This window comes from Calidris pugnax, unplaced genomic scaffold, assembly GCF_001431845.1.
Source record: "Calidris pugnax isolate Ruff unplaced genomic scaffold, ASM143184v1 scaffold109, whole genome shotgun sequence".
Classification (NCBI taxonomy): domain Eukaryota; kingdom Metazoa; phylum Chordata; class Aves; order Charadriiformes; family Scolopacidae; genus Calidris; species Calidris pugnax.
Genome location: NW_015090844.1, coordinates 644,114 through 658,714, shown reverse-complemented (window position 1 = coordinate 658,714; position 14,601 = coordinate 644,114). Strand labels below are relative to the sequence as shown.

Sequence of the window (14,601 nt, the reverse complement as noted above, 5' to 3'; positions counted from 1 at the left end):
GTATGGATTACATTACATCTGTAAAGAATCTACAAGAAATGCTAACAGGAGGGTTTATACCACGATGTATTTTAAACTATTTTACGTTGATTAACAATTTACAGTGTAGCAATAATTATAACAGTTAGATTTAAAGCTTGTAGGTACTATTTGAAAAAAAGAAACAAAACCAGTTTTAATAAAAATGAGAAGACTTGGAATTTGGTTTGTGTAACATAAAACCTGTAAAACTGGAGATAATTCCAATCAAATTCTGATTTCCCCAGGCATTGTGATTGCATTGTAAGTCTTTAATATGAAAACTCAGAAGAGTAGTATATTCACAGCATTTTAGAAACTTAAAATACTTAAAATTAATTTGAACTGAGCAAGGAGAAATTGGTTTTGAGGCATTAGGCTCTATGTTACATAGTTTTGCAGTTGCCCATGATAACTAAAGACCCCATAACTGCAGAAAACTACCCTTTTCTGTCTGATCTTTTTCTTGTTTTGCATGACTGGATTAACAGGTGTATCAGTATTTGGATTTTCCAGTTCAGGCCAAAGTTCTGCCCGGAATCCAAACCAGATCTATATGCAGTGTTACTGTTTTTTACTCTCCCAGGCTTAAAATAACAGGTCAGGAAGAAACCTTCTTTCATTTTTAAAGAGGAGTTAAGTTAAAATCTAGATATTTAGGAATATACTGGAAAAAGGTTTATTTCAATATTAAATTCATTTCAGAACAATAATTTTCCAGATCGCTAAAGGTATTGGCAAACATCGATGCATACTCAGTTGAACAGAAGAGAACATAGAATTGGTTGGGTTGGAAGGGTCATTTGAAGATCATCTGGTCCCACCTCCCTGTCCATGGGCAGGGACACCTTTCATTTGGTCAGGATTCTCAAAGCCGCATCCAGTCTGACCTTCAACACTTCCAGGGATGAGGCATCCACAGCTTATGTCCAAGCTAAATCGTTGCCCCTTGTCCTTTCACTTCAGGCTCAAGTACAAGATCTTTGTCTTTCTTATAAACCCCCTTTAAGTATCAAAAGGCCACAGTAAGGTCTCCCTGGAGCCTTCTCTTCTCCAGGCTAAACAACCCCTACTCTCTCAGGTTTTCCTCATAGGAGAGGTGTTCCAGCCTTCTGATCATTTTTGTGGCCTGCCTCTGGACCCACTCCAGCAGGTCCATAACTTTCTTGTATTGGACACCCCAGAGCTGTACTCAGTACTTCAGGTGGGGTCTCACCAGAGCGGAGTAGAGGAACAGAATCACCTCACGAAACCTGCTGGCCACACTTCTTTTGATGCAGCCCAAGATACAATCAACTTTCTGGGCTGTGGGCACACATTGTCAGCTCATGTCCAGCTTTTCATCCACCAGTTCCTCCAAGTACTCCACCAGTGCTCAGAACTGCTCTCAATCCATTGGTCCCCGAGCCTATATTGATGTTGGGGATTGCCTCAACCCAGGTGCAGGACCTTGCAGTTGGCCTTGTTGAACTTCATGAGGTTTGCACAGGCCCACTTCTCAAATCTGCCCAGGTCCCTCTGATTGGCATCCTTTCCTTCAGGCAAATCAACTTGATTGATTGGTTGGTTGGACTGATTGATTGATTGGTTGGACTTGATGATCTCAAAGGTCCCTTCCAACCATGAAGATTCTGTGATTCTGTGAACTATACCACTCGCTGCAGAACAATAGATTCTTTTGTATCCCTTAAAAGCAAATCTTTGGTTTATCTTTGCAATACCTCTTACACTTAACAGCAGGGAGCAAAGAAGAATTCTTTCTTAACACAGAGTAATACCTTTCCTGCGTTCATTGAGACAGGTATTAGATGGCTTGTACGAACTTGATGCCTGCTTGATGACTGTTTATGCTAGGTCCTGAAACACACTAGACCAAGAAACAGACCCAAAGTATCTTTACTAAAGAAATTGTCTAGAATTTTAGAAACATTACCGCTGTTATGAATTGGTATTAAAATTTAGAGAGTTTAAAAATAGTAGCTTCAGAGTTTCTTCTGATCTTTATCAAGGTCCCGTTTTAAATGGGATCTTTATCAAGGTCCCATTTTAAGAAGAAAAATCACACCTAGATAAGAGTAAGCAAGACTAACTTGGTTAAAACATTCAGCAGCAGTCATTTGACTTGAAAAATTAAATGCATTTAAGGACTAAAACTGTTTATTTTCTCCTAGGTTCCTTTCTGATGCTTAGTCTCATGGAACTCATGGGATGGGAAGAGTATAATAAAGAAAGGGGAGAGTGTGTGTTGCATGCCAACGAAAATCCTTTCTCACAATAGCGTAATCATTTAATTAATTAGGAGAACGCTCAGATGATCAAAGAAGTAGAAGTGGATAAAGTGACAGTGCTAGGAAGAAATCAAGTTGAAGCAATCAAGAAGCTCTGGGAAGACCCAGGAATTCAAGAATGCTATGACAGACGGAGGGAATTCCAGCTCTCAGACTCCGCTAAGTAGTAAGTACACTGTGTAATTACAAGGAGAAACCAGATTTAATGAAGTTAATCATATAATCATTTAGGTTGGAAAAGACCCTTAAGATCATCAAGTCCAACCATTAAGCTAACACTACCAAGTCCACCACTACACCATATCCTTAAGTACCACATCTACAGGTCCTTTAAATACCTCCAGGGATGGTGTCTCAGCAACTTCCCTGGGCAGCCTGTTCCAATGCTTGACTACATTTTTGGTGAAGAAATTTTTCTTGATATCCAATCTAAACCTCACTTGTTACTTGGGAGAAGAGACCAACCTCCACCTCACTACAACCTCCTTTCAGGTAGTTGTAGACCATGGTGAGGTCTCCCCTCAGCCTCCTTTTCTCCAGGCTAAACAACCCTAATTCCCTCGGCCACTCCTCATAAGGCTTGTGCTCTAGACCCTTCACCAGCTTCGTTGTCCTTCTCTAATGAAGAGGTAGGTTCACTCTGATTTTATTAATTACACCTGTGTTTCTGTTGGCCTGTGGTACGCAACACATTTTAAGCTGGAGTGATGAAACAAACTAATGTTAGGCTTTCTGAACATACTGGAATGATCATCCCTCCCAGTTCTGAGGTCAACACAGCTGGTACATAACTGAGTTTCCCTAGGGGGAAATAATGAAAAACAGCTGTACAAAATATATTGACAACAAGCAGGCAGGTCAGACAGTCCAGTTGTTACGTGAAAAGTTTAGGATATAAATAAGAAGTCTAAAATCAAATAAATAAATCTCTCCCCCAATTTTCAAGAAACTTAATTGTGAAAAAAATGATTGTTTCATGAGAACAGAAAGTTTACATTTCTGTGTCTGCCAAGATTGAGAATTAACAGGGTTAAAATTCAGCAAGAAACATTTAGATTAGGCATTTATGGTAAACTTTAACTTAGAATGGTTACACCTAGGCAATCTGTTCCTGTGTGTTAAGCTATATCATTCTTGACAGATGTTTGTCTGCCTTGTCCTTGAATAATCCTGTATTGCAGAAGTATGCCACTGAATGGTCTACTGTAGCCTAATTTTGTAAGAAAGCAGCCACAATTTAAAATCAGGTTTATTTTAAATTTTATTAAATCTTCCTTGTAATTACAATTGAGAGCTCAGTAACAACCTGGTACATTGCTGGAGAGAAGGAATTTTCTTTAGAGAAATATTTTCTCACTAAGTGATAACATTAAGAGTGAGTATTTTTGATTTAGGAGCTCAAATGTGAGGGATCTTTGGGAAGCAAGGGGAGAATACACCAACAGCCTCCCTCTTCCACCGGCGGAAAAGGAGGGAATTAGTGCTTAAATAAAAGGAGGATTTTACAGATCTGCAGACATGTTTTGTGATTTGGAAAACACCTTATATTTTTTGTGCCTTGTTAGGATTTTGGATGATCTAATGTTGCCTTCTAGTGGTGGGAAGAATGATTACAGAGAGTAATACCAGGCATCGGTTCTTTGCTCCTTGCGCACACACCATTCATTTATTGAGGCACAGGAATATCATCCTAGAATTTAATCCCAGCCATGAAAAGTGCAAGGACCGTGTGAAACTAAGGAGGGTAAAGTTAAGAATTACTGCACGGACAGACGAGAAACTAAACACAACATCTTTTATGTTAAAAATATGTAAGTTTGAAGCATTTGTGTTTGCAATGCTTTCTATTAAGTGCTTTTCTGAGATCTGTCTAGCAACCTTTCACATTTGTGTGCAAGATTATCCTCACAGATGAAGTGGCAGGGGATGGAGTACTGTTGGTAAACAGTATGGCTAGGACTGATATTTATACTTGTGTTTAAATCTCAATTCTGATGTTTATTTTGGGGTAATAGCAAAGATTATTCAAATAAAATTAATCATTTTGGTTGTAGGCTGATTGTAGAACAGTCAGGCGTCATCTCTCTTGACTAGTATTATTCTGTCTGAAAATTACGTGCAGGTGTCAGTTAAAGTAAAGGGTTTCATTGCTTTAAGTCAGCAACAACTGCACTGAGGCCATACACAGCTCAATTTCTGTTTAGCTGCTTTTGTGGGAACACTTCTGTGATCACTGGTTAGTACTTTGATTTTGAATCTGTGTTATTAATTTATGATAGTGCATTAATTTTGTTTCTGTTGTATATTTAACTTTTCAGTTATCTTACTGACCTTGATCGTATTGCTATGCCCTCATTTGTGCCAACTCAGCAAGATATTCTTAGAGTCCGAGTGCCAACAACAGGAATTACTGAATATCCTTTTGATTTAGAAAATATTATATTTAGGTAAGACTGCCTGACAAATGATTCAGTGTACAGTTATTGAAGTAGTTGCTGCTTTTGCATTCAATGAGTTTTGTATGTGTTTCCAGCCCTTTTAGTCTCCGTTGTTAATAGAGTAACTTGAGTGGTTTCAAAACATTTTTTTTTTAAATTTACCTTAAACGAAAAAAGTTTTTAAATACAAGCAGCCCAATTGCTGTGTATGCTGAACTGGTAGTTACGCTGTTAGAAGCCTTAGACAAGGGAGTGCAGAAGCAAGGTATTTGTAGTAACATGAGTGCTCATATTGGAATGTAGTTGAATTCCATTCAGAGCCAACAGTTTCTGCCTCCTGACTGTTTGGAAGAGAGGGCCCTAATAGATACACTAAAGCCCTCAAGTGAGTTTACAGCTTTCAACTATATGAAGTTAGGAAAGGACGTTGGAGATACTGAGGGAAGGAGGAGGATAAAAAAAAGTGGAGGGTCACCACTATAGATATTTCCGTTCTTCCTGCCATGTAATATACCCCAACAAAATTTATGTTCAGTGGAATTGAGAGAAAGAAACATGAAGTTGAAAGAAAATCTGAGCAGCACCTTAAAATGATAGCTGCTACTAGACAAGCAACAGGTGAAGTTACTGATTTTCTAAGGGAAAGCAGTTCTTTTTGTTTTTTTTTTCTTTTTATTTCAAATTGCAGAATTCACAGTGGCATGATTATAGATGTTCTTCCACCAGACCACCCACATGATCATGAGCAAACACCTGCCTTCAGTTACAACATAGAACCAGAATCCACTCTGATAACACATGGTCAAACCAGCCTGTGAATTTGTTGTTTTTTTGGTTTTTTTCCTGGAAAATGGAATGTTCTAGGGAACACTTTGACGTGGATAAAATGCGAGGGATGTACTTAACTGTCTGGAAAACCTTAGGAATTTGATGTGGAACTAAGATATTTGTGAGCGTTTTGATTGTTCTGAGTACAATCATAGAATTGCTTAGGTTGGAAGGAACCTTTCAGATCATCTAGTCCAAAAATCAGCCTAACACTGACAAAAACCGTCACTAAACCATATCTCTAAGCACCACGTCTACCCATCTTTTAAATACCTGCAGGGATGGTGACTCAACCACTTTCCTGGGCAGCCTGTTCCAATGCTTAATAACCCTTTCAGTGTAAAAAAATTTTCTTAATATCCAATCTAAGTCTCCCCTGGCACAACTTCAGGCCATTAACTTGGGAGAAGAGACCAACCCCCACCTTGCTAAAGCCTCCTTTCAGGTAGTTGTAGACCATGGTGAGGTCTCCCCTCAGCCTCCTTTTCTCCAGGCTAAACAACCCCAATTCCCTCACCTGCTCCTTCTAAGGCTTGTGCTCCAGACCTCTCACCATCTGCGTTGCCCTTCTCTGGACCCGCTCCAGCACCTCAATGTCCTTCTTGGAGTGGGAGGCCCAAAACTGGACACAGCATTCAAGGTGGGGCCTCACCAGTGCCGAGTACAGGGTGACAATCATTTCCCTAGTCCTGCTGGCCACACTGTTCCTGATACAGGCCAGGATGCTGTTGGCCTTCTTGGCCACCTGGGCACACTGCTGGCTCATGTTCAGCCGACAGTCGACCAACACCCCCAGGTCCTTTTCTGCCCGGCAGCTCTCCAGCCACTCTGCCCCCAGCCTGTAGCGCTGCAGGGGGTTGTTGTGACCCAAGTGCAGGCCCCAGCACTTGGCCTTATTGAAACTTTGAAAGTCATCCTGTTGGTCTCGGCCCATCGATCCAGCCTGTCGAGATCTCTCTGCAGAGCCTCTCTACCCTCCAGCAGATCAACACTGCCACCCAGCTTGGTGTTGTCTGTGAACTTACTGAGGGTGCACTCGATCCCCTCGTCCAGATCATTGATAAAGATGTTAAAGAGAATTGGCCCCAGTACTGAGCCCTGTGGGACACCACTCATAACCAGTCACCAACTAGGTTTAACTCCATGCACCACTAATCTCCAGGCCCGGCCCTCCAACCAGTTTTTAACCCAGCAAAGAGTACTCCCGTCCAAGCCATGGGCAGCCAGTTTCTCCAGGAGGATACTGTGGGACACTGTATCAAAGGCTTTACTACATATCTGTTCCATGACCTTCCCAGGCACCAAGGTCAGACTGACAGGCCTGGGACCTCCCCAGTTTGCCAGGACTGCTGGTAGATGATGGAGAGTGGCTCACTGAGCACTTCTGCCAGCTCCCTCAGTACCCTCGGGCGGATCCCATCCAGTCCCATAGACTTGTGTCTGTCTAGGTGTTCTAGCAGATCCCTCACGATCTCACTTTGGATTACTGGGGCTTCATTCTGGTCCCTGCCCCTATCTGCTAGCTCAGGCGTCTGGGTACTCTACTACTGAAGACTGAGGCAAAGGCGGCATTAAGTACCCCAGCCTTCTCCTCAGCCTTTGTCACTACATACCGCCTTCATCTCATAAAGGATGGAGGTTCTCCTTAGTTGTTCTTTTGATACTAATATATTTGTAGAAAGTCTTTTTAATGTTATTAAAAACCAAAGCTGAAGTTCCAGTTGGGCTTTGGTCCTTCTAATTTTCTCCTTACATAGCTCCAGCCTTCTCCTCAGCCTTTGTCACTACATACCGCCTTCATCTCATAAAGGATGGAGGTTCTCCTTAGTTGTTCTTTTGATACTAATATATTTGTAGAAAGTCTTTTTAATGTTATTAAAAACCAAAGCTGAAGTTCCAGTTGGGCTTTGGTCCTTCTAATTTTCTCCTTACATAGCTTTACAACATCTTTGTAGCCTTCCTGAGTGGCCTGCCCCTTCTTCTAAAGGCCATAAACTCTCCTTTTTTTCCCTGAGCTGTGACCATATCTCTTTGTTCAGCCAGGCTGGTCTTTTCCCCAACGGCTTGTTTTTTGGCACATGAGGACAGCCTGCACCTGCACCTTTAAGACTGCCTCCCCTTAAGGTTGGGAGGGGACACAGCCAAGCAGATGACCTGAACTAACCAAAGACATATTTTGTGCCATATAACATCATGCTTAGTGATAAAAGTGAAAAGAGAGGGCTTTAGTGAGGTTGGCTGTATATTTCTTGGGAACTGGTTGGGCACCAGTTTACTCATGGGAGATGGTGAGTGATTGCTTTTGCATCACTTGTTTTGTGTTTTATCTGTTCTTCCACTTACCCTTCACTTACTAAACAATTTATTTAATTCTCAACCCCCAATTTTTATTGCTTTTACACTTTTTTTCCTTCGTCCACCCATGCTAGGAGCTGCCTGTTAGGATTAACCCAAAACAACACTAAGAAACAGCGAAAGTTGTAGCACTGCAGTAAGTGGATCAAGTTTAAATATTAAACAGAAGATACAATGTTAAGATACACTTTTCACAGTTCAAGCTTATCTCAAGTAGGCGATTTATTGTAAGGCCTTTGGTTATACCTAAATTATCTTACAAGAATGACTAATATGTTGACTGTATTTCTGTTTAACAGGATGGTGGATGTAGGTGGCCAAAGGTCAGAAAGAAGGAAGTGGATCCATTGTTTTGAAAGTGTTACTTCCATCATTTTCTTAGTTGCATTAAATGAATACGATCAAGTCTTGGCAGAATGTGACAATGAGGTAAGGAGTGGGGTACCTAAGGTAGAGAAAAAGATGTAAGTTTTTTAAGAAAGACAGCAGAAAAACATAGACATAAACATTTGCAAATACTAGCAATACATTAAGAAACTCATCAAGCAGTCCCGAAGTTGTAATACTTTAGCAGCCTGCCTGTAAAAATGAACTCAACCTTATAAGACAAAACATGATTTTAAAATGTTTTAAATCACTTGAGCCATATCAAATGTTTGAGAATTTGAGTATCAGGAATATCTCTAACTACCTCAGTAATCTGTAATTACGTTTTTGTTTCTTTGTTTTTTAAGTCTGATCCTTCAGAATTAACCTGTGTATTAATTAAGGACAATTAAGACAAAGTAACTTAAAATTTACGTCCTTCCCAAGGTTAGAAAAATTAAGATGAGTTCTCCTGTCTGTTCTAGAGTACCATCGTCATCAGTAGCAAGGTGTTGTAGGGAATGATGCAAAAAATCCCCAGTAGGTAATTAGGGGAAAGCTTATTAGTGCAACTGCACTTTTGGTAGTGGTTGCTTTACATGCTAGAGTATGAGGACTCCTTCAAATGTCCTTCAAAAAGGCTTAATACCATTTGAACTCTGAAGTCCCAAAGCACTTATGATCACTTGATCAGGATCTGGTTGAACTGTGAAAAGCATACCCTACTTTACCTGCTGAAGTGTCACAGCATCCATTATAGTTGAGAGAGTTTTCAAAGTTTCCTGTCATCTTTTGATGCATGAACAACTTTGGTAACTGTAATTGTCTTTTTCCTTTCAGTATTTCGAACATTTTGCTATAGTCACTTTGGACATTGGGAAGTAAATAATAATGCGACTGCCATCACCAGCTTATCCCCAGGAAGTCCAAACAGCAGTCTCTGAATGTGGTGTTCCTTAGACCTGTCTTGAAATGGACAAACTTTATTGTTAGTATAGATGGGTACATATGCTCTTGTCCTTTAGCTCTGTTACAGTGTGTGAATATCAGATATTTGACCTGATACACCCTGCTCCAGCTCTCAGAGGTCAGAAGAGAGGCTTTCATAGAGCAGCAGTCCATGGCTGCTCACTAACTCATACAAGAATTCAAATAATTTCTATTATTAAGGCTTACCTTGATTTTACATGCCATCATGCCATTCATAGTGGTGATCCAAAACCCAGTGATTAAAGGACAGAACACGAAGAGTAATGATCAACCGGGGCATTGCAATTGCGCTTAATAAAAATGATATATTTTTAAAAAGCTTTAAAATAAACCCTTTATGGTCTCTAGCCGATGTGATTTCTATATGCTAATGACTAGAGAGCATAACTTGATATTAATTTTTGTTGTTGTAGAATCGAATGGAAGAAAGCAAGGCCTTATTTAAAACTATCATTACATATCCCTGGTTTCTGAATTCTTCAGTCATTTTGTTTTTAAATAAAAAAGATCTTCTAGAAGAGAAAATCATGTATTCCCATCTAATTAGTTACTTTCCAGAATACACAGGTAAGCATTTATCCCACTCTATCTTCAGAAAGCTAAAAGTCATAGTTAAACCAGTTAGTTTTTCCTCATTAAACTGAACATAGAAAGGGAAATTATTCAATATATTTGATTTCTATGTTTTTCTACTCTATCTTTTAAAATACAAACTTAAGTTATTCAGTTTTACTGAAACTTTGTTTTTTCACTGGAGCATTGTGGATGGTCTTAAGAGATTTCTTGCAGCCATTCTGTTACCATTAGAGTGGCACAATCACTGTTTATTTATGAGAGGAAACGTGCTTTTCATCTTCAATCTCAGGAGATGAGATATTGGGAGGAACTTGGGGAATACAGCTATTAATCCAGCTCCTTATATAGTAAAAACCCATAGTATAGCATTCATTATTACAATTTCTTATCTATATAAAAGTCCAAAATTAAAAAGCAGCCTCCGTAACTTTTCTTCACAAATGTTACTGGTACTTAAAGTAGCCAAAAGAATGATGAAAATAAACACAGATATATTATGTTACTAATACAGTATTATATTCTGCAAGACATATATCATGTTGAACTCCACAATTACTAATGGAAAGAGTGATAATGATTTTATAGCTACAGAGAAAACACCCACCCTTCTCTTGGCCAAACAGAATCCTGTTTACTCTGTGTGTTTTAGAAAATTTATTTTCTCTCATGGTCTTTGACATACTACAATAATGTAGCAAATAGGATAATTTCAGTTGTGTAGGTTTTTATAAAAAAATTACTTTGACCTGTAAGTTTACCACTGAAAAAAGCATACTTCACATCTGCTTTAGAAAGCAGAATTGTAACAGCTTTTGCTTCACTAACATATGAAAGAGAAAATGCCAGCAAGGGAGTATGCCTGTACCACGATTTGCCATCTAAATATTAAATTAGCCTCTTAAAATACTGTCCATATGTTCCTTCCCTGACCCGTAGCTTTTAACTATTCAAAACCACTAACTATGCTTTTGACTAGGACCTAAACAAGATGTCAAAGCTGCCGGAGACTTCATTTTGAAGCTGTATCAGGATCAGAATCCGGACAAGGAGAAAGTAATCTATTCCCACTTCACTTGTGCCACAGACACAGAAAATATTCGCTTCGTCTTCGCTGCTGTCAAGGACACAATCCTGCAATTAAACCTGAGGGAGTTCAATCTGGTTTAAAGAAAAAAACATGGTTGCAGTCACAAAGTGTAGCTTACTCATAGCACAGCCTATGCTGATAAAGAAGAAAGATGTCTTTTCAAATACCGCACAGAAACAGGAGGAGGATTTATATTGACTGAAGAAGTATGGATTAAGAGAACTTTAAAGAATGAGCTTCAAAGCTTACCTTTTAAGCTATACATTTAAAATATTGTGTTCATATTTCCCGTATTAGTTTTGTGAGTTATCTTTTAACAGCTGTGGGAATTAAGTATATTAAGAAGAATGTAAGTAACTGTTGCTGTCCAGCTGGTATTTTCTTAAGATTTTTCTTTTTTTTCCCCCTTTCTTTTTTAAATTTTATTTAGCATTTACAATCATAGCTTATAAAATTTCAAACAGCGGTGTCTTAAAAATTACAAATCAATGTTATTTGTAGTGCTAGACATATTTTTGTTCTGAACAATGTATTAGAAAGACGAGCATAAACCTATTACACTTCTTAGAAGCATCTCTTTAGAAGCAGTGATAGGCCAAACAAAAACTAATAATCCAGAAATTGGAATACAATATTCTAAAATACAAAAGATTCATCACTGGTAACCTTTGCATATCACTGCCTTTTTGTTCAAGTGCCTTACAAAAATAAATTTAACAGTTAAGAAATGGCAGATTACGATCTTGGAGGCAGTCCATGGAGTTTATTCCTTTTTGAAGGGGAAAAGCGTTTCTCAAAGAGGCAGGCATTTAGCAAACGTTCTGTCTTCACTGTCACAGGAGCTCGGAGATCATCCACAGCTGCCTGCAATAAACTAGGCCTTAAATTCCTCCAGGTCACTAACATAACTTGCTTTTTTTGCACTTTTCCTGTGATTGAGCTTCACAGGTAGTTTATAATGGATTTCTCCTCTAGAAGATTTGCAGCCATTTCCCCATCTCCTCTGCTTCCTGTCCCCCTACAAACCTTTCTAAAGATGGCAGTACCACTCGTAGGCCAGCCAGTTCTTCTTCACTGGGTCAAAAATTCTCAGACCAAATAATAAAGATACCAGGGCAATCCTGAAACCTTTTTTACCCATGCAAACTTTGGGGTAGTCACTGGCACTTGATCAGCTAACCCAGCAACACTGGTAAGGAGAGTCTTTTAGTAGAAGAGTTTGCTATTAGCAGTCATTCAATCCAAAAGGTGTGTTGAGATTCTCCTGTATTTAAATACATGAAAACTCTGTTTTTCCAGGAAGAAATATTATAGCAATAGTTCTTGGTATTATCATAAAATAGCTATCTCTATGCAGCACAGAAAAAAAAATAAATCAAGTTATATTGATTTTTCAGCTCGAGTAGGGCTTCTGTGTCTTCAGCCGGGTTGATAACACTCATAGTTCAGCCCTGTGAAAAGCACACCCCGACCTTCCACTGCCCATAAAAAAAATGTTTACTCTTTCACATAATGAAGAGCACAGTTCCCTTTTGTCCAGCAACACAGAAAAAAAAAGCATGCTCAGAGCTGGTTTTGGTTGCTAGGGTGAAAACAGCCTGTACCATTTGAGTCATTCATTACTTCTTCAGTGCTGCAACAAGCAGGAGGAGCCTGTTCTTACCCTGGGAGGGAGGGACAGTGACCGATGGGTTGTGCCCGCAGTAGGGGATGGAGGGAACAGCATGGCGGGTACCCCCCTGGGATGAGGAACAGGGCACAGAGCCACAGCCCAGGGGGAGTGACAGAAAGCAGAGGATAAACCAGCACCTCTGTGTCTGTGAGGTCCGTGTCCCCCACGTGTCATCTCTGCCCTCCCTCAGGAGCACTGGACCAGACCTCAGACCTGCTGTCCTAAACTAACCACGGTTGCTCAAAAAATAATTCAAAAGCATTTCTTGTCGTGAAATCTGTAGATATTGGAGGTTTACAGTGCTTAAGGAATTCCAGCCACATGAAAAGATGATGACAAAAACGCTTTCAGCAGATGCAATGGAGGAAAGCATAGGAAATGCTCAAACCTTTGAACTTCTCAATCCAGTTTGGAGCCCCTTACAGAAAACAGGTTGCCCAGGGAGTTGGTTGAGGCCCCATCCCTGGAGATATTCAAGGAGAGGCTCGATGAGGCCCTGGGCAACCTGGTCTAGTTGGGGGTGCCCCTGCTGACTGCGGGGGGGGGTCGGACTAGATGACCTTTGGAGGTCCCTTCCGGCCTGGGAAATTCTATGTTTCTATGATTCTATGAAAAACCACTGTTGGAACTCTTCACAGTTTCGTACCCTAAGCTGAGATCTGCTGTCTATGTGAGGAGTGCATTGGCGCCCTGAATTCGGGAGCCTGGCTTTGCTGGAATACAGGCTTTGCAGACCGAGTTACCATTTCACAGGGCCCATCAGTACAAGAATGCTTTTCTTTCACACAACATTTAACTGCCCTCACAAGGGCAGTTACCGAGACTAACTTCTGCATATAGTTCTCAATCTGCTTCATGCAATAAGGAATGAAAACCCACAAAGATAAAAAAAACTGGGAGACATCCAGCAAAAAGAGAATTCAGGTTTTCTGCCTTTTTGCCAATTAGTCTTCTACCTCTTAATGCCTGTTCTGGCAGTCACATTCATTTAAGCCTTTGATATGGTGATCCACAGACAAGGAGTTAATAAACATTAATAGCATGCACGTTCTTTTACTCCTTACAGGAGGAGACTTAAAAGCCACTTTACTCCTCCCTTGAAGTATTACAAGAATATTTAGAATTCTTGTTCCAGATTCACCCTGAAAATAATCAAAACCTTTTTATAAAAATCCTGTGTCTGCTGTGAGTGGAATTTTAGATCCTTCAATCCCCCTTGTAGTCACAAAAGAAAAAACTGTGACCAAGATGTTGTTGCATTTCTTAGGTTAAATAACAAGGCTTAGGCTCCTAGGTGACTAGATGACCTTTAAACGTCCCTTCCAGCCCAAACTATTGTATGATTCTGTGCATATACTGAAAATTCCAGAGTAATCCACCAGCAAGAATAACAGGCAAATGTTAGCTGAGGAACAGAGTTACAGGCAGGAAGAAAGGTGTGCACTATCTGCTGATTTGTTCAGTTACAGACAGAAAAGCAAAAGGCATTAAAGAATTGCATAACCACACTATGACAAGTTGCATTTCAAGAGATGATGATTATAAAGACAAATGTTTTCTGTATGAAAATGTGAAATGCTTTGTAAAATATTGATCTGCATAATGAAACAATTACTGTAATACACATGAAAAGCAAATCTAAGTCAGAATCACTTTGCATCAAATACACAGTGCATATTAAGAAGTATTTTTCACCAACAGTTCCCACATTTAATAGCGCTTTTCTTTTGAAATACATGGTGTCAATGGTGACATGGTGTCAATTCCTTTACAAAAATGGAAAACAAACACACAAACCTTTCCATAATATTGCATTAATTTCCATAATAATTGCACACAATAGTGAAACAGGTCCTTCGCCCAGTCTGGTTTAGTAACATGTTTAAGCGTAGAAACTGAGACCCTTCCTCGACAAAAGTTACAGATAAATTGATCAACATAGGAATAAAAAACCAAAACCGCAGCTTGGTAATTAACTGTTAG

General features: G+C 39.7%; 1 protein-coding gene across 2 annotated transcripts in view; it reads left to right on the top strand.

Annotated features, from left to right (window-relative positions):
* LOC106888420 (guanine nucleotide-binding protein subunit alpha-14) overlaps positions 1 to 14,601 on the top strand; it is an 83,704-nt gene extending 69,103 nt beyond the window's left edge. For both annotated transcript variants that reach the window (XM_014942648.1, XM_014942649.1), the window contains 5 exons: positions 2,318 to 2,472; positions 4,625 to 4,753; positions 8,227 to 8,356; positions 9,697 to 9,850; positions 10,836 to 14,601. In XM_014942648.1, the coding sequence (XP_014798134.1) occupies positions 2,318 to 2,472; positions 4,625 to 4,753; positions 8,227 to 8,356; positions 9,697 to 9,850; positions 10,836 to 11,026 (759 nt within the window). In that variant the 3' untranslated portion in view covers positions 11,027 to 14,601. The remainder of the gene's footprint in view (positions 1 to 2,317; positions 2,473 to 4,624; positions 4,754 to 8,226; positions 8,357 to 9,696; positions 9,851 to 10,835) is intronic.